Genomic DNA, 18,583 nt, shown 5'->3' with positions numbered 1-18,583 from the left:
TAAAACCTGTACATGTGTCTTCAGCATCTAAAGGAGAGGCCTTTAGCATAGTAGAATTTTCCTTAAAACAAAAATAAGTCCTATAAAAAACTGTTAGAGTAATCCAAGAAGTTATCAAAATTTATTATTTTTTATCATAAATTAATAATTAATATTTAAAAATATAAGATAAAATATATTATTAAATTATTTAATTAAAATTTTTTTTATTAAAAATAAAAAGACTCAAATTCATAATCTTTTAAGTGAGAATAAAAAATTCTATTATATATTTAAATTATAATTCATTATTATTTGAATTATAACTTATTAATAGTAAAAAAAATTAAATTGGCCTTTTCCTGCATTGCTCTTTTGGTTAATCCCTGTGAGTTGTAGCATTCTCATCTTTTCATTTCTCGTTTTGGGTATGTTCTGGCTTTTCCAATTTCAATGGATAATCCAATTGGAAGCTATTTGTGGTGGGGCTTTCCTTGAATGTTTTCCCTTTCACGCCAGCTGCTTGTAGCTGTAGGAGCTAGAAGAATTGATTATCAATTTTGGGCTTGATATTTTGCATGTGCTTGTTTTAATATTGATTTACTTCGGTAATAAGGCTGTCAAATTTAGTGCATGCATCAACATCTAAGTTACTAAATATTAACTATTTCAAGGATTTAACTATGCATGAATTTTGTGTGTTTGTAGAAATTTAAGAGGTGAAGACTTGTTTCCTATTTTCTTTAACAGATGAACCAGTCTATGTCTGAAAGTTGGGAAGCGCTTTGGAATGGCTCTTTATAGAAACAATGGTGAATTGCTCACCGAGAGAAGGGGCATCATTGATGCGGTTGTCAATTCTCTTGGTAAAAGTGACCATGGCTCGCGAATCTTGCGTCGTGGTAGAAGGCTTGGTCGGATTACCAAGCACAAACTTTCGCGTTGGCTTCTCCTTCTTGCTGCACTCTTTTCAGTTTATTTCACAGTTTGTGGCCTGAAAATGTTTATTCACGGTGAGGCTTGAATATAGGCTTTTTTTTTCCAGCTTCATTTAAAGGTTATATGAATTTTGGAGAGTGGATCCTCTCCAGTGAAAAAAAAAAACTGGATGGTGTGCAGTGTTTAATCTAACCATTCATTACACTCTCTCTTATTTATTTTTGGTCCTACCTATAAAATCAAAGGTAAAAGATCACACTGGATTCTGTCTAAGTGTTAAAAAAACTGAAGAGGATCCATTTCCTGAATTTTGTAACAAGATGTGTCAAAGAAAAACTTCAACTTTCTGAATTTTCACTTATATTTCTCTTAGATGGTTCTATTACAGCTAAAATGGAATCTAGGTTCCCAGCGACTCAGTATACGGGAAGGGCTCAACCTACACAGTAAACATGAAGAGCTCAACCTACACAGTATACACAAAGAGCTCAACCTTCAAGAAACTGTTTCATTATCTGAATTTGGAAAACTACCACCTAAAAGCAAGCGCAGGAAGCGTAAGATTTCTTGCCTTGAACTTCAGTTATTGTTACATTATGTTTAATGAATTAGAATAGGCACTTCATTTTCTTTTCCGTTATGCATTGCTTCCTCATACACTGATACACCCTCTTTATAATTGAAGATTTGTTGATTAACACCTTTTAGAAAAGCAATACTGGACTATATGAAGTTGCAGAAATATAGTGAGCAGCTACTTAGATTGTTGCTGGTGAAAGCGTTAGGACCTGGAGACATCTAAGGTGTCAGAAAGATAGTGGAGCATTTCTTAGATAATGGCAGATGTAGTTTTGTTAGAATGAATTTATGTGGTTGTTATGTCTTACAATCATATTTGATAAGCTACCAAACCCTATTATTCAAATGTAATTCTTGTCATAGTAACATATGTTGATTACTTCCAAAGTTCAAAGCATACGAGATTTTTAACCTGGTTTTAATGTCACTTGATAGTGCTCAAGTTCTGTTGACTAAATCAGCATTGTTTATTATCTATTAGCATAATTTTGTTGGACCTTCCTCAGTAAGCTAAGTCAGTCACTGAATTCAGTTTGCCCCAATAATTTCCTCGATATCTTTCTTTCAGATTTTCCTTGTGAAGTTGAATTTCTGAAGTCAGTAGATGGCCTTGCTGAACCCAAGAATTACATGAATTTCACTTGGTTTTCTCTAGATTATGTTAAACAAGAAGGAAAAACATCCGATAGTGGTTTGTTTGAACCTCGATTTGGAGGACATCAGACTCTTGAGGAGAGAGAAAAGTCATTTTATGCCAAAAACCAAATGGTTCATTGTGGTTTTGTCAAGGGATCACCAGGGTATTCAAGCACTGGATTTGATTTAGATGAAAAAGATAAGGCATACATGTCAAAGTGTAAGATTGCAGTTTCTTCTTGCATTTTTGGAAGCTCCGATTTTCTCCGGAGGCCTACAAGTAGACTGGTAATTATGTTACCTGTTTTTGAATATTTGTTTGGTGTTTTGCAAATAATTCATTATGAAAACAGGCTTGCTGAAAATACAAAGTAATCATATGTCAGTTCATTCACAGGGGAACGAAAAATATATGTACATAAAAGATATTAAGTCAGGGCTTAAATGTCATGTGTTCTTGTTTCATGTATAAACTCGGTAAAGCATTCACTTGTGTTAAGAATTAGAGTAATAAATATGGGAACATAAGAAAATAAAAAGAAACAGAACGAAGAGGAATGTAAAAACTATTGCTTTTTTTGTTCTTGGCAATAATTGATGATTTTTTATTTTATTTTATTTATTTATTTCGTTTGGTCTAGCCACCTAAGCCATTCCTGGGACTCATGTATCATTTGTTGTTTTTACACTTACTATGAAGTAATGTAACTTAAATATCAACCTTGATTAAGTCAATATTTTATTGATAGTGAAATGTATTACATCTTAGCTTTATAAAGCACCTGTTTATTATACAGAAAACATTATATATGTCCATTGCTGCAGATTAGTCAATATTCAAAGAACAATGTTTGTTTTGTGATGTTCTTGGATGAACAAACACTATCCAAACTGTCATCAGAAGGGAACAGTCCCGATGAAAGAGGGCATATTGGCCTATGGAAAAAGTAGTAGTTGTGAAAAACTTGCCATACGAAGACATGCGGAGGACTGGCAAGGTGCCAAAATTTTTAGCACACCGCCTCTTCCCAAATTCTAGGTAGTTTCTTGAAATATTCCTCACTGTAGTGTTGGTTGAACTTTGTAAACCGTTGTTTGATAGGTATTCAATTTGGCTTGACAGCAAGATGAGACTGAATGCTGATCCTATGTTGATCATTGAATATTTTTTGTGGCGAAGGAATGCTGAATTTGCCATTTCAAATCATTATGACCGCCACTGTGTCTGGGATGAGGTGCTCCAAAACAAACGCTTAAACAAGTACAACCACACGGCAATTGACGAACAGTTTAACTTTTACCAATCTGATGGCCTAACCAAGTTTGATCCTTCAAACCCAAATAATCCTCTTCCAAGTTGTGCGTCATCTTCAAAACCTTGTTCATATGGAGTTTTTATATTCCCAATTGTGCATAATATAATTCCTACTGATGAGTCTTTCATTTTGCAGATGTTCCTGAGGGTTCCTTGATAATAAGGGCACATACACCAATGTCAAATTTATTTTCATGCCTTTGGTTCAATGAAGTTGATCGATTTACTTCTCGAGATCAACTAAGCTTTGCTTATACTTATTTGAAATTGAGGAGAATGAATCCAGAGAGACCATTTCAGTTGCATATGTTCAAGGTGCCTAATTGAGTGCTTCACCTTCTTTAATCTAATAACCTTTGTTAAGCAGGGTCAAGAATGGCAAACAGAATGACAGAAAAAGAAAGGTCAAATGTTGAGTTCAAGGCTTTGTTGATGGAGCGCATTGCGTTGGTTTTCATCGCCATCGTCACTGCTTCAATATGGTGGCCATGTGCAGCACACAACGTGGCCACTTGCCCTAGCACTGATGATCCTCACACGTGGTCGTTTATTTCTCTGGTGCTGTTTACCTACACCATCATGCCCGCGTTCTACGTGTTCCGGTGGTTCTACACCGCCGTGGCCACCACCGAGATGTCACCGTGGGTAGGGAGAATCCTCTTCATTCTGGAGAGGTTGCTGGTGGTGGTTATGCCTGCTGCGGTTCCCCGGGAATCCATCTTTGTTAATCCAACTTTCTTAATGTATTTCTTGTCTCTTCTCGTTACTGGCGCATATTTCCTCTGCTGGCTCGATCGATTTTTATTCTTTGTAAGTAAATTATTTATGACTGCAAACATAATTTAATAGAAAATACATATCCTTTGCCATGTGATCTGAATTAATTAACTGCGTGTTATTTTCAGGTTGACAGTAATAACTATTGTTCGGATGAAACCGGTATAAATTCCGCCAAAAGAGAAGAAGAAGAAAAGGATCATGATAATGGGAAAGACCAAGAAGAGGAGAAGGAAGAGGAAGAGGAAGAAAAAGAAGAGGAGGTTCACACAATTAATGATATATTCAAAGAAGTAAAGTGGGTGGAAGAGGAAGAGGAAGAGGAACAACCTGAAAAAGAAGAGAAGGTTCACTCAAGTGATGATGAATTCAAAGAAGTAGGGTGGGAGGAAGAGGACGAGGAAGAGGAAGAGGAAGAGGAAGTAAAAGAAGAGAAGGTTCAGTCAAGTGATGATGAATTCAAAGAAGTAGGGTGGGAGGAAGAGGAGGAAGATGATGACGAGTCTACGATCTCTGAGTGGCTAAGTAACAAGACGAATAAAGAATGCTCCAAGTGTGAGGCAATGTTGGGTGAATGGCATTTAGCATTTGAGAAGATGGAAAAATTGGCCACAATGTTTATGGAAGATGCCATGATGGAAGCAAAGAAAAGACAACAACAATTGGAAGAATTTTATAAAAAAGAGATATCAGAATTGGATCAAAAAATCCAAGCTTTGAACCAAGAAAGAGAGGAATTGCTCGATACAATAGAAGAACTAACAAAGTCAGAGGAAGAAGCCAGAGATTTGTACGAAAAGGAGAAACAAGAGCGGGAGCAAGAAAAGCTTTCATTAGCAAGAAAAGAAGCCGAAAATTTTAGACAACAATTGTTGGTTGAACATTATCGGGCACACAATAGTTTTGCATGGAACGGTCATTGTTAGTTAGTTAGAATTAGTGAAAACTAAACTCTTCTTTTAGAGAAAATACTCGGGTTGGTCACTGAAATTACACTCGGCATCAATTTAGTCCTTAATGTTTAATTGCCTCAATTTAGTTCTTGTGACGAAAATTACTACAGGAATTAACGTAATTAAAATTTGAAAAATTTAAAAACTAAATTGAGGCAATTGAAATTTCAAAGATTAAATTGAGACTCGAGTATAATTTCAGGATCAAACTCAGTATTTTCTTCTTCTTTTATTTTTAAATGCAACTAAAATTTTATAGTTTACTGAATTTATGCATTATGATATATTTTAATTTTCAATAAATTATTAGAATATGGGATTTATTTTATTATTTATTTATTTTTATATTTTCTTACTGTTCTCCTTTATCTATCCTTCTTGTGTCATGCATGTCACCATTTTAGACTGTCATGATGATGATTTTGAAAATTGAATGACTACTTTTTATGCTAATTAAATTAAATTAAACTAATTTTAAAGGCGTTTGCATTCAACCTTATCCTATATGCTCCGATGATTCCACTATAAGAACATTTTAATCTTTTTTTTAGGGGAGAGAAAAGGGGGGGGTTGTATTTGGTTTCATGATACATCAAATACTTGGTGTAAAATCTATTTAGGAAGTAGGAACTACAAAAAGAATTGAAGTAGAGTATATTTTTTTTGGTGACTGAAATAAATTAAACAAAGAAAAACAAAAGAAACAAAACAAGGAACTGCTTAAATAGAGGGACAGTCCCGTTTAAGACTACTCTTAAACTCCTCCCAAGGTGAAAGAAGCTCTACATGGAAGTAGAGTATATTTGAATTAGGAAAAATAATTTAACACTCTCACAAATGACCTCCCAAATTTTACTCTCTTGCTCATTTGATCTTATTTTGGTATGTTTGTACTCTGTAGTCCTATAAGGTTTTCCTTAAACGCTTATTATTAAATATGAAATATTATACTCCATATTAATTAAATAAATTTTAATTTTTTAATTATTATATTTCATATTAGTAATGTTTTATGATTTAAGGTTTAAAATTTAGAATTTTAAGATTTATAATTCAAAATTTAAAATTTAAAATTTAAGATATATGCTTTAAAATTTAAATAGCATTGCACTTTTTATTTTTTTCTGAGTGTATCAATATTTATTGTCCTGTAATAATCTAGCTTTAAAACAAAAACAAGCCCTATGAAAAACTGTTAGAGTAATGCAAGGAGTTATCAAAATTTATTATTTTTGGTCATCAGTTAATCATTAATATTTAAAAGTATGAGATAAAATATATGCTGTTGGATGACTAAATTAAAATAAAGTAAACTAAAAGAATTGAGTTGAATAGCCAAAAACAATAAATTTTAATAGCCATATAGCATTTCTTAAACTATTATCCTTGACTCGAGATATTCACTTCTAAACTTAATTAGTTTATTTGTTGACATTTTGCAAAAAATAGAGAAAATGACAAATAGGTCCTTTACCTTTTGCTATGCAGACATTTTTGTCCCTGACCATTGAAAAATACTTTTAAATCCCTAACCTTCACAAAACTTGGACGGATCAATCCTTGACGGAGGCATTTGGACAGAGGGACTGATCCGTCCAATTTTTGTGAAGATCAGAGACTTAAAAGTATTTTTCAATGGTCAAAGACAAAAATGTCTGCGGGGCAAAAGATCAGGACCTATTTATCCTTTTCTCAATAAATTTTAAAAATTTGCATCTTTTAACTATGTAAAGGGTTGCGGGTTTACAAGTATATGTATATATGTAAACCTCTAGAAATTTGGTATTATTATTTTTTACTCATATAACTTTAACCATAAGACAGTAGTTAAATTCGTTTTTTTAATTGACAATTTGATTGATTAGTGTAGAAAGTAATTATTTTATTTTATTATTTGTCAATATATAATTAAATATCTATGTAAAATATATTGAAATTGACAAAGTATAAAAAATAGTTTTTCTTAAAATATATAGCTGAGGGTTTAGGGACGTGTTTACATGCCATGAGACCTGCCAAATTATATATACATGGTAATGTTCTGTAGAATTTTTCACTTGAACTAAATTAAAACACCGGTTTACTTTAAAATATGTAAAAAGTAAAAACTCTATAAGTCAACGCGGTTTATATAAATATGGAAGAGGACAAGGACAAGGACAACGATGCAATGTAACCAAATCTCAAATATTGCATTTGTATAATTTAGAGATTCATTTTATTTAAATCACATCATTTATCCTAAAAAATAATTATAAATTGTTAATGAAAAATATTGCCCATCTTATTTTCCTCAAATTAGGGTTAGCAATAGTCATAGTCCAGAACCATGTTCACTTGTTTACCCAAAATCTCTGCTTTATTTTTTAATTTTTATACAATTCGTTACCGTGTCGGTGTCAAACAAATGAAAAGAAAATAATAATATTAATATAAAAAAAAAAAAGAGGAGGAAGAAGAAGAAAAAGGGGTCTCCAATTTCAATGGATAATCCAATTGGAAGCTATTTGTGGTGGGGCTTTCCTTGAATGTTTTCCCTTTCACGCCAGCTGCTTGTAGCTGTAGGAGCTAGAAGAATTGATTATCAAATTTGGGCTTGATATTTTGCATGTGCTTGTTTTAATATTGATTCACTTTGGTAATAAGGCTGTCAAATTTAGTGCATGCATCAACATCTAAGTTACTAAATATTAACTATTTCAAGGATTTAACTATGCATGAATTTGTGAGTTTGTTATGGATAGTTTATTGTTTGTAGAAACTTAAGAGGTGGAGACTTGTTTCCTATTTTCTTTAACAGATGAACCAGTCTATGTCTGAAACTTGGGAAGCGCTTTGGAATGGCTCTTTATAGAAACAATGGTGAGTTGCTCACCGAGAGAAGGGGCATCATTGATGCGGTTGTCAATTCTCTTGGTAAAAGTGACCATGGCTCACGAATCTTGCGTCGTGGTAGAAGGCTTGGTCGGATTACCAAACACAGACTTTCGCGTTGGCTTCTCCTTCTTACTGCACTCTTTTCAGTTTATTTCACAGTTTGTGGCCTGAAAATGTTTATTCACGGTGAGGCTTGAATATAGGCTTTTTTTCCAGCTTCATTTAAAGTTTATATGAATTTTGTAGCAAGATGTGTCAAAGAAAAACTTCAACTTTCTGAATTTTCACTTATATTTCCCTTAGATGGTTCTATTACAGCTAAAATGGAATCTAGGTTCCCAGCGACTCACAGGATACGGGAAGGGATCAACCTACACAGTAAACATGAAGAGCTTAACCTACACAGTATACACAAAGAGCTCAACCTTCAAGAAACTGTTTCATTATCTGAATTTGGAAAACCACCACCTAAAAGCAAGCGCAGGAAGCGTAAGATTTCTTGCCTTGAACTTCAGTTATTGTTACATTATGTTTAATGAAATAGAATAGGCACTTCATTTTCTTTTCTGTTATGCATTGCTTCCTCATACACTGATACACCCTCTTTATAATTGAAGATTTGTTGATTAACACCTTTTAGAAAAGCAATACTGGACTATATGAAGTTGCAGAAATATAGTGAGCAGCTACTTAGATTGTTGCTGGTGAAAGCGCTAGGACCTGGAGACATCTAAGGTGTCAGAAAGATAGTGGAGCATTTCTTAGATAATGGCAGATGTAGTTTTGTTAGAATGAATTTATGTGGTTGTTATGTCTTACAATCATATTTGATAAGCTACCAAACCCTATTATGCAAATGTAGTTCTTGTCATAGTAACATATGTTGATTACTTCCGAAGTTCAAAGCATATGAGATTTTTAACCTGGTTTTAATGTCACTTGATAGTGCTTGAGTTCTGTTGACTAAATCAGCAGTGTTTACTATCTATTAGCATAATTTTGTTGGACCTTCCTCAGTAAGCTAAGTCAGTGACTAAATTCAGTTTGCCCCAATAATTTCCTCGATATCTTTCTTTCAGATTTTCCTTGCGAAGTTGAATTTCTGAAGTCAGTAGATGGCCTTGCTGAACCCAAGAATTACATGAATTTCACTTGGTTTTCTCTAGATTATGTTAAACAAGAAGGAAAAACATCCGATAGTGGTTTGTTTGAACCTCGATTTGGAGGACATCAGACTCTTGAGGAGAGAGAAAAGTCATTTTATGCCAAAAACCAAATGGTTCATTGTGGTTTTGTCAAGGGATCACCAGGGTATTCAAGCACTGGATTTGATTTAGATGAAAAAGATAATGCATACATGTCAAAGTGTAAGATTGCAGTTTCTTCTTGCATTTTTGGAAGCTCCGATTTTCTTCGGAGGCCTACAAGTAGACTGGTAATTATGTTACCTGTTTTGAATATTTTGTTTGGTGTTTTGCAAATAATTCATTATGAAAACAGGCTTGCTGAAGATACCAAGTAATCATATGTCAGTTCAATAAATTGATAAAGATGTCATTCACCAGGGCGAGAAAAATATATGTACATAAAAGATATTAAGTCAGAGCATAAATGTCATATGTGTTCTTGTTTCATGTATAAACTCGGTAAAGCATTCACTTGTGTAAAGAATTAGAGTAATAAATATGGGAACATAAGAAAATAAAAAGAAACAGAAGGAAAAGGAACATAAAAAACTATTGCTTTTTTTGTTCTTGGCAATAATTGATGATTTTTTATTTTATTTATTTATTTCGTTTGGTCTAGCCACCTTAGCCTTTCCTGGGACTCATGTATCATTTGTTGTTTTTACACTTACTATGAAGTAATGTAACTTAAATATCAACCTTGATTAAGTCAATATTTTATTGATAGTGAAATGTATTGCATCTTAGCTTTATAAAGCACCTGTTTATCATACAGAAAACATTATATATGTCCATTGCTGCAGATTAGTCAATATTCAAAGAACAATGTTTGTTTTGTGATGTTCTTGGATGAACAAACACTATCCAAACTTTCATCAGAAGGGAACAGTCCCGATGAAAGAGGGCATATTGGCCTATGGAAAGTAGTAGTTGTGAAAAACTTGCCATATGAAGACATGCGGAGGACTGGCAAGGTGCCAAAATTTTTAGCACACCGCCTCTTCCCAAATTCTAGGTAGTTCTTGAAATATTTCCTGCAATCCCAGTTGCTTGACCTTCTATTCCTCATTGTAATGTTGGTTGAACTTTGTAAACGTTGTTTGATAGGTATTCAATTTGGCTTGACAGCAAGATGAGACTCAATGCTGATCCTATGTTGATCATTGAATATTTTTTGTGGCGAAGGAATGCTGAATTTGCCATTTCAAATCATTATGATCGCCACTGTGTCTGGGATGAGGTACTCCAAAACAAACGCTTAAACAAGTACAACCACACGGCAATTGACGAACAGTTTAACTTTTACCAATCTGATGGCCTAACCAAGTTTGATCCTTCAAACCCAAATAATCCTCTTCCAAGTTGTGCGTCATCTTCAAAACCTTGTTCATATGGAGTTTTTATATTCCCAATTGTGCATAATATAATTCCTACTGATGAGTCTTTCATTTTGCAGATGTTCCTGAGGGTTCCTTGATAATAAGGGCACATACACCAATGTCAAATTTATTTTCATGCCTTTGGTTCAATGAAGTTGATCGATTTACTTCTCGAGATCAACTAAGCTTTGCTTATACTTATTTGAAATTGAGGAGAATGAATCCAGAGAGACCATTTCAGTTGCATATGTTCAAGGTGAATTTTTACTCAAAATTTATAACATTGTACATGGTATTTTTGGTGTTCAGTACTTTTTCCTTTTCCTTTTGTTTTTTTTTTTTTTGGGTGTGTTTTATTTTTTTGGCCTTTTTGTTCCACTCTAGGGTGTTGAACTCTTTTACCTTAAAAAAAATTATCTTTATTTGTTAGATTTTTAGTTAACATCTATTTTTAAGATAAAAAGATAAATGTTACGATTATCAATTAAATTTTTTATAAAAATATAAAAAATTTTAATTTTTAATATATTTATTAAAACAATTCTTAATTTAACCTCTTTAAATCTTTATCATTATCATGACTTGTGTCAAGCAACAAAGTTTCTTCATGAACGAGGAAAATCCATTAAACTAAATTCAACAATTGCGGGTAGCTAAAGCAAGGAGGAATTTTAGTTGCTTGTTAAACCTCATTATGTTACAGCTAAGCAGAAATCTGAATCTCAATTGCTTGCTAACTATGTTTAGTGAGTCATGGAATATATTCATTGTTAGAGGCAGAACATGTTTTAGCCTTTACATGTCCTACGGAAATTATTTCGTTTGCTTAGTGTTACATAGCAATCGATCCTCTCAAATTTTTTTTAATTATTTGATAAGGTGTGATCTCTCATCTTATATTTTTGAAGTAAAACAAAAAAATATGTAAAAAAAGATATTTAACAAAAAATTATACTTTATCAAATAATTAAAAAAAATTGAAAAGATTCAATTCCATACTTCATGTCATTAGCTACTTAATCATGCCGGCTACTCTTTGTGCATTTATTAATTAGACATCACAAATATAGATTCAAATTCAATTATCAGTAATCTAGTTATAAATTGTCACGTATACGAGTTTTATCTTTGCTAGTTTACTACTTAAGAGGTTATACATTGATCGAACGATGAAATTGATACGAACCAAAGTATGAGCATTTTTCTTGTAGTTTTTTAACGTAATAAATATATGAAAAACTTATATTACATATATACTAGTGCATTATTTAGTAGTAAAGTGTTTATTAATTCACTCTTTTATTTGTTGTATATAAAATCAATAAAAAAATTAGTTGAAATGACAAGTGATCTATAACTTAATTGAAAGGTGTTGGATTTAAGTATTGAAAGTAACAAAAAAATATATATAATAACAAATATTTAAAAATAAAAATTAGNGAGTGTTGAATATAAGTGTCTTAAAAATACTATTTAAAGATACTTAACAAAGAAATTATTAAAAATACTTTCTTTTTATTTTTTACTTTCTTAATTATTTCTCTTAAAACAGTGTTTAATAAAATTTATATTTTTTAATACAAATTCCCATTTGTAAACCAAGTAAAATTCTCTTGCACAATTACTAGCAATATTTTTAGGAACTAAAAATGAGAATTGCTTAGAATGTAATGCTGCCAAGTGCCAAGTGCCTATGTAATAAATTGAATCACTAGTAGTATTAGCGTATTAACTATTAAGTATTAACACACACAACACAGCGCAAGAATAATATAAGTGTAACGCGAAACTCCCAGAAGAAACGTTTCGTTTCGTTTAGGTCGTTTCGCCATTATAAACCACAATTTTGAGAAACAACAGCACCCAAGCCCAAGGGTCCCATCATCAGCATCATCATCATCTTCTTCATCCCGACACACACCCGAAAAAAAAAAGTCCAATCATTCAAAGTTTCCAAAATCAATTTATTATTAAATCCTGCCCAATGATTCATCAACGTCCATAAATTTCTCTTTAAAGAGAGACAGAGAAAAAGAATTCAATTTTTCTTTTTGACCCGATTTCTTTGCATGCTCATTTCTGGTGCAACCTCATCGATCTCGGGGTTTGAGTAAATCTGAAGAGGGAAGGGTTTTGGGTCGCAGGAAAGGTTCGATTTTTGGGGGGGAAGTGGGAGAAGATGAGTAACCAGAGGAAGAGAAATTTTCAGATAGAAGCTTTCAAGCATAGGGTTGTCATAGATCCGAAATATGCCGACAAGACATGGAAGATTCTCGAACATGCTATTCATGAGATTTACAATCACAACGCCAGTGGTCTCAGCTTTGAAGAGCTTTACAGGTTTTCTCCCCAATTTCTTCCCTTTCCCCTTAAAATAATTTTGGTTTCTTTTTTTATTATTATGTATGCCTTAAATGATTGATGCGTATTATGTAGATAAGGTACTGAGTTCCTCTTGATGATTATATGATTCTAGTTATTATTATTATGTATAAAAGAAAAAAACAAAACTAGAGGAGATTGGGGATTAGGGATGTTGCTCATAGAGGTGTTGTTCATGTTTAGATTAAGGTATTGTCTATTGCCTGTTCACATACTCAGCATTAGGAATGTTTATCAAACGATGATTTACCTTAGAAATAAATTCATTGTTTTTTGTTCTATTTATGCATGTAGTGCTATGATATGCTCTCAAACATTTAGTTGTTGAGGGTGAGCTACATAGATGTTGATATATGTTGTTATTACAATTCACTAATCATGACTTTGGCTGTGCCCTTTTGTCAGTACCTGTAGTTAGACTCGTTGTCTTTGCCCTTTCTTATTTTCTTTTTTTGTAGTTTTGATAGCTCATCAAATGGTAGTTTTGAAAATCCAAGTGATGTCACATGGTGATTAAGCATGGATTCTGTATTGCCTAAGTAGTAACTCTCTTGGGCGTAGTGAAGTGTACAGCATGTTTGTGTATGACAAATATGGGTTGGATTTTTTATCATGTATTGTGGAGGGACTAAAAATATGTTTATATCTTTTTGGTTTTCATAAGGAAAATCGATAGTGCTTTTAATATCACCCTTCTATTTGTGTGTGGATTTAGAAATGCATACAATATGGTGCTTCACAAATTCGGTGAGAAGCTGTATTCAGGACTGGTTGCTACTATGACTGGACATCTAAAAGAAATAGCCAAATCTGTTGAAGCTGCTCAAGGAGGTTCCTTTCTGGAAGAACTGAACAGAAAATGGAATGATCATAATAAGGCATTGCAAATGATTAGAGACATACTTATGTACATGGACAGGACTTATATACCAAGCACCCAGAAGACCCCTGTTCATGAACTCGGCTTGAACCTTTGGAGAGAAATCGTTATTTATTCCAATCAGATCAGGAATCGGTTACTGAACACACTTCTGGAATTAGTACATAGTGAACGTACTGGGGATGTTATTGATAGAGGGATAATGAGAAATATAACAAAGATGCTTGTAGATTTGGGTCCTTCTGTTTATGTGCATGAATTTGAACTGCATTTTCTTCATGTTTCAGCTGAGTTCTACCGGGTAGAATCCCAGAAATTCATTGAGTGTTGCGATTGTGGTGATTATTTGAAGAAAGCCGAGAGGCGTCTGAACGAAGAAATTGATAGAGTGAGCCATTACTTGGATCCCAGGACTGAAAAGAAGATCACTAATGTGGTGGAGAAGGAGATGATTGAAAATCACATGCTTAGATTAATCCATATGGAGAATTCTGGATTGGTACACATGTTTTCTGATGATAAATATGATGATTTGGGTAGAATGTATAATTTGTTCCGTCGTGTTCCCGATGGTCTCTCAAAAATTCGAGAAGTCATGACTGAACACATCAAAGAAACCGGCAAGCAGCTTGTTAATGATCCTGAAAGGTTGAAGGATCCTGTAGAATTCGTGCAGAGGCTCTTAGATGAGAAGGACAAATATGACAAGATTATCAACTTTGCATTTAACAATGACAAATCTTTCCAGAATGCTTTGAATTCCTCCTTTGAATATTTCATTAACTTGAACCCTCGATCTCCAGAGTTTATTTCGCTGTTTGTTGATGATAAACTTCGTAAAGGTCTGAAAGGGGTTAGTGAGGATGATGTAGAGGTTACCCTTGACAAGGTGATGATGCTATTCCGTTACTTGCAAGAAAAGGATGTTTTTGAGAAGTATTACAAACAGCATCTGGCAAAGCGACTTCTGTCAGGAAAAACTGTTTCGGATGATGCAGAGAGAAGTCTCATAGTTAAGCTCAAGACGGAATGTGGTTACCAGTTTACATCCAAATTAGAGGGCATGTTTACAGACATGAAAACCTCCCAGGACACTATGCAGGGCTTCTATGCCAGCCACCCCGAACTTGTTGATGGTCCTACACTTACTGTACAGGTCCTGACAACTGGGTCGTGGCCAACTCAGTCCAGTGTTACATGCAACCTGCCAGCCGAAATGTCTGCCCTTTGTGAGAAGTTTCGATCATATTACCTCGGAACCCACACCGGCCGGAGATTGTCCTGGCAAACTAATATGGGCACTGCAGACTTAAAAGCAACCTTTGGGAAAGGTCAGAAGCACGAGCTAAACGTATCCACTTACCAAATGTGTGTTCTTATGCTTTTTAATAATGCGGACAGACTTAGCTACAAGGAGATTGAGCAAGCGACTGAGATTCCTGCTTCAGATCTTAAGAGATGCCTGCAATCATTGGCTTTAGTTAAAGGAAGAAATGTCCTTAGGAAAGAGCCTATGAGTAAAGATGTTGGGGAGGATGATGCATTCTTTGTTAATGACAAGTTCAGTAGCAAACTATACAAGGTGAAAATAGGAACTGTAGTTGCACAAAAGGAATCGGAGCCCGAGAAACAGGAAACTCGACAGAGAGTGGAGGAGGACCGGAAGCCCCAGATCGAAGCAGCCATAGTGAGGATCATGAAATCTAGGAAGCAACTTGATCATAATAACCTTATAGCCGAGGTCACAAAGCAGTTGCAATCCCGATTTCTTGCGAACCCAACCGAGGTAAAGAAACGGATAGAGTCCCTGATTGAACGGGACTTTTTGGAGAGGGATGAAAATGACAGAAAACTGTATCGGTATCTTGCCTAGAATTGGTGAACTCTTTTGTTTTAGTTTGAGTTACAGTGACCCAGATGTTGTATCTTTAAAAACTAGGTGAGAAACTTGCCCTTTAATAGCTCCATTGATTTTCAATGTATATTGATTTGTTTTTCCCCCTCCAGGTGCTGTTTCTTCATTGTTATCTGCATCACAATTCGGACAAATGTCGTTGGGTGTGAGGAAGTTCTAACATGTTTTTCGGATTAAGTTTTTACTTCTTGTTACTGATAGCATCCAATGAAAGTGGGGAACCATGCCCTATTATAACTAAAATTTTGGATCCAAGTCCAATTTATGTGCTTTAATTTTGTTATATTATCAAAGAATTTGACTTAAATGGCCATCATTCAAATTTGATACCTAAAGCCTTCAATCAGATGGTTTGGTTGTCTGACAATGTTGCAGATGCTGCTCAACAAGATATAGGTCCTGTTTGTCAAGGGAGCCGATTCATGATGTTCTCTTCTTAGTTAGATTCAAGTATTATGAAAGATAATGACTTCTTTGTGCATGGATCACAGTTTTGTTTGTCTGTCGGTCATTATTTGTGTGAAGTGGCACGCTGCTTAGTTCTTAGCCTAAGAATCTTAGGCATCTTGTTATATTATTCTCTTTGCTTTGCTGTTGCTCTTCTATTTTAATTCGAGTTAATAGTCAAAATGGTCTCTAAAAGATACCTCGATCTCTATTTTCGTCCCTGAAAGATAAAATTAATCAAATTCGTCTCCAAAAGATAACCAACTTGATCGCGTTAGTCCTTCCGTCATCTCCTGTGCTGAGGTGGCTAACGCTCGCTGACATGGCCTGTTAACTGCCAGCATGGCACTCGCTTAGTGTACCCTCTTGTTACTGATAAGATAAGTTTATTATATCAATTCAAATCAGTCCCTAAGTCCATGGACCTTAATCCCAAATTCAATCATTGGTTGCCTTGGTACTCTCGTCCCTCTTCCTCAAGATTTTGAGTTTTTGTACAGATTTGGCTCAAATCTAGAATCTATAGATGATGGTGAATATGAATTTGTGGAATTTATATGTGAAAATATGGTGTCACTAGGCGCTTCTAACTTGCAAAGTATTGTTGGAGATAGCAACATACTTCCTTTCTATCTTGAACAGGTAGTTAGTTATTAGTTATAAAATATTGAATTAGATGTTCAGTTGGTTTCTCTTTGACAAATTTGTCATATATTCTTGTTTTTAATCTTAACATCATTCATACATCTGTTTGACTTTAGTTCTTGTGAAACTTGACTGAAAGGATAATTGCATCTTAACAGAATATCCTGGCTTTTTAATACATTTACAAAATTTCATATAATCTTAAGTTGAAAGTGCTTTGAGGTCCAGAGCATAGTTTGGGAGATCTAGTGTGTTTATTTACTCTTGCAATGTTATATGCAGGGGATTGCCAATACCATCGGATGTTTGCAAAGGGAAGGTTGTTTGCTTCGAGGAGAGCATAATCTTCTAGGTGAAGCTTTTCTTGTGATGGCTTCTGTTGCTGGGTAATGATCGGATATAACAGATAATTCTGTCAATATTCCTTTCATTTTGGTGTAAAGTCAGTCAAGATATCAATTAACCTTTTCTTGTTATTCCTTAATTGCACAGGATTCAACAGCAGCAAGAAGTTTTAGCATGGTTATTGGAACCTTTGAGCCAAGAGTGGACACATTCGGAATGGCAGGATAAGTATTTATCTGAACCATATGGCCTGGTTTACTTGTTCTCAGAAGCACAAGTTATGTGGTCAAGTTTTCACAGTGTGACATTCTTTGATAAGGCACTTAACAGGAGTGGAATCAAGAAAGCTAATTGGAATCCTGAAAACAGCTCAACACCGGATTCAACTCCTATAAATCCAATACTTATTAAGTACTTTGTATTAAGCGGTTCATGTTCTTATTTCCCAGCTACTTCGCACTATACACTCTCTTTGGTCTCCATCTGTACGTCAAACTTTACCTGGAGAGATCCAAGCTGCAATGATCATGAGTGACGTTGAAAGGTTCACTACTCTTGGAGAAGGGAACCCCAAGGTTCCAAAGGGTTCATTGGCTAATGTTGACAAGAGTAAGGAAGGATATGCTGAACCTAATGAATCAGATATATGAAATTGGCTAAAAGGAATCAGAGACAGCGGGTAAGCACACATACATATTTACAAGAAAGGAAAAAAACATTTCTTTTCATTAAAATTCATAATTTATGAGGAAAGACTTGAATTGTATTCCCCCTTCATGTGTTGTTCTTGCAATAAGTGTCTAAAAAGACCAAAAGATAAAAATTTCCTGGTGAATAGAAGAAAGTTCTATATCTGAGAGACTATGACGTCTTTCTTTTGAGGAAGTTTTTGAATTGCTTCAATGGTTGAATTTGGCATTAGGGTTCATAGATTTAGGGAGTGATTTGAATTGATCTAATAAACTTATCTTATCACCAAGAGGGTACAGTTAGCGAGTGTCACGCTGGCAGTTAACAGGCCATGTCAGTGAGCATTGGCCACCTTAGCACAGAAGATAACGGAAGGACTAACGCGATCAGGTTGATTATGTTTTGGTGACGAATTTGATTAATTTTATCTTTTGGGAACGAGAATGGAGATCGAGATATTTTTTAAGGACAATTTTGACTATTAATTCTTTTTAATTCTTTGGTAGAGAGAGAAATTCTTAATTATTCCATGGTATTAAAATGTGTCTTTTTTTCTGGCTTGTGAGGTATAAAATGTGTCTATCATGGGTAGTCGGGTAAAGATAATATTCTCAATATGTTTTTTTTTTTTTCTTTTGTTTGAATAATATTTTCTTTT

The 18,583-nt window shown here is 34.2% G+C and overlaps 2 protein-coding genes and 1 pseudogene across 4 annotated transcripts; all 3 read left to right on the top strand.

Annotated features, from left to right (window-relative positions):
• Positions 312–4,182, top strand: LOC107631880 (annotated as a pseudogene).
• On the top strand, positions 316–10,877 carry LOC107631879 (the record flags this gene model as incomplete). Its single annotated transcript, XM_016335457.2, is given in 7 exon segments — positions 316–367; positions 7,979–8,241; positions 8,359–8,544; positions 9,135–9,490; positions 10,046–10,257; positions 10,350–10,606; positions 10,699–10,877. Coding segments are annotated over 6 exon segments (1,413 nt in total), but the record flags the coding sequence as incomplete, so codon positions are not given.
• On the top strand, positions 12,443–17,455 carry LOC107631881 (cullin-3A). 3 transcript variants are annotated; one of them, XR_002359909.1, is made up of 4 exons: positions 12,443–12,961; positions 13,719–15,822; positions 17,173–17,276; positions 17,383–17,455. XR_002359909.1 is itself a non-coding variant. In XM_016335460.2 (2 exons), exons 1-2 carry the CDS (start codon positions 12,801–12,803, stop codon positions 15,754–15,756), a joined length of 2,199 nt encoding a protein of 732 aa, XP_016190946.1. In that variant the 5' UTR covers positions 12,443–12,800; the 3' UTR covers positions 15,757–16,386. The 3 variants fall into 3 exon arrangements, 1 of the variants encoding a protein (XP_016190946.1); XR_001618636.2 differs by lacking the exons at positions 17,173–17,276; positions 17,383–17,455 and adding an exon at positions 15,891–16,388; XM_016335460.2 differs by lacking the exons at positions 17,173–17,276; positions 17,383–17,455 and having other exon boundaries at positions 13,719–16,386.

This window comes from Arachis ipaensis, chromosome B03 (assembly GCF_000816755.2).
Source record: "Arachis ipaensis cultivar K30076 chromosome B03, Araip1.1, whole genome shotgun sequence".
Classification (NCBI taxonomy): Eukaryota; Viridiplantae; Streptophyta; class Magnoliopsida; order Fabales; family Fabaceae; genus Arachis; species Arachis ipaensis.
The sequence above is the reverse complement of the archived record's forward strand: the minus strand, read 5'-3'. Positions and strand labels throughout refer to the sequence as shown.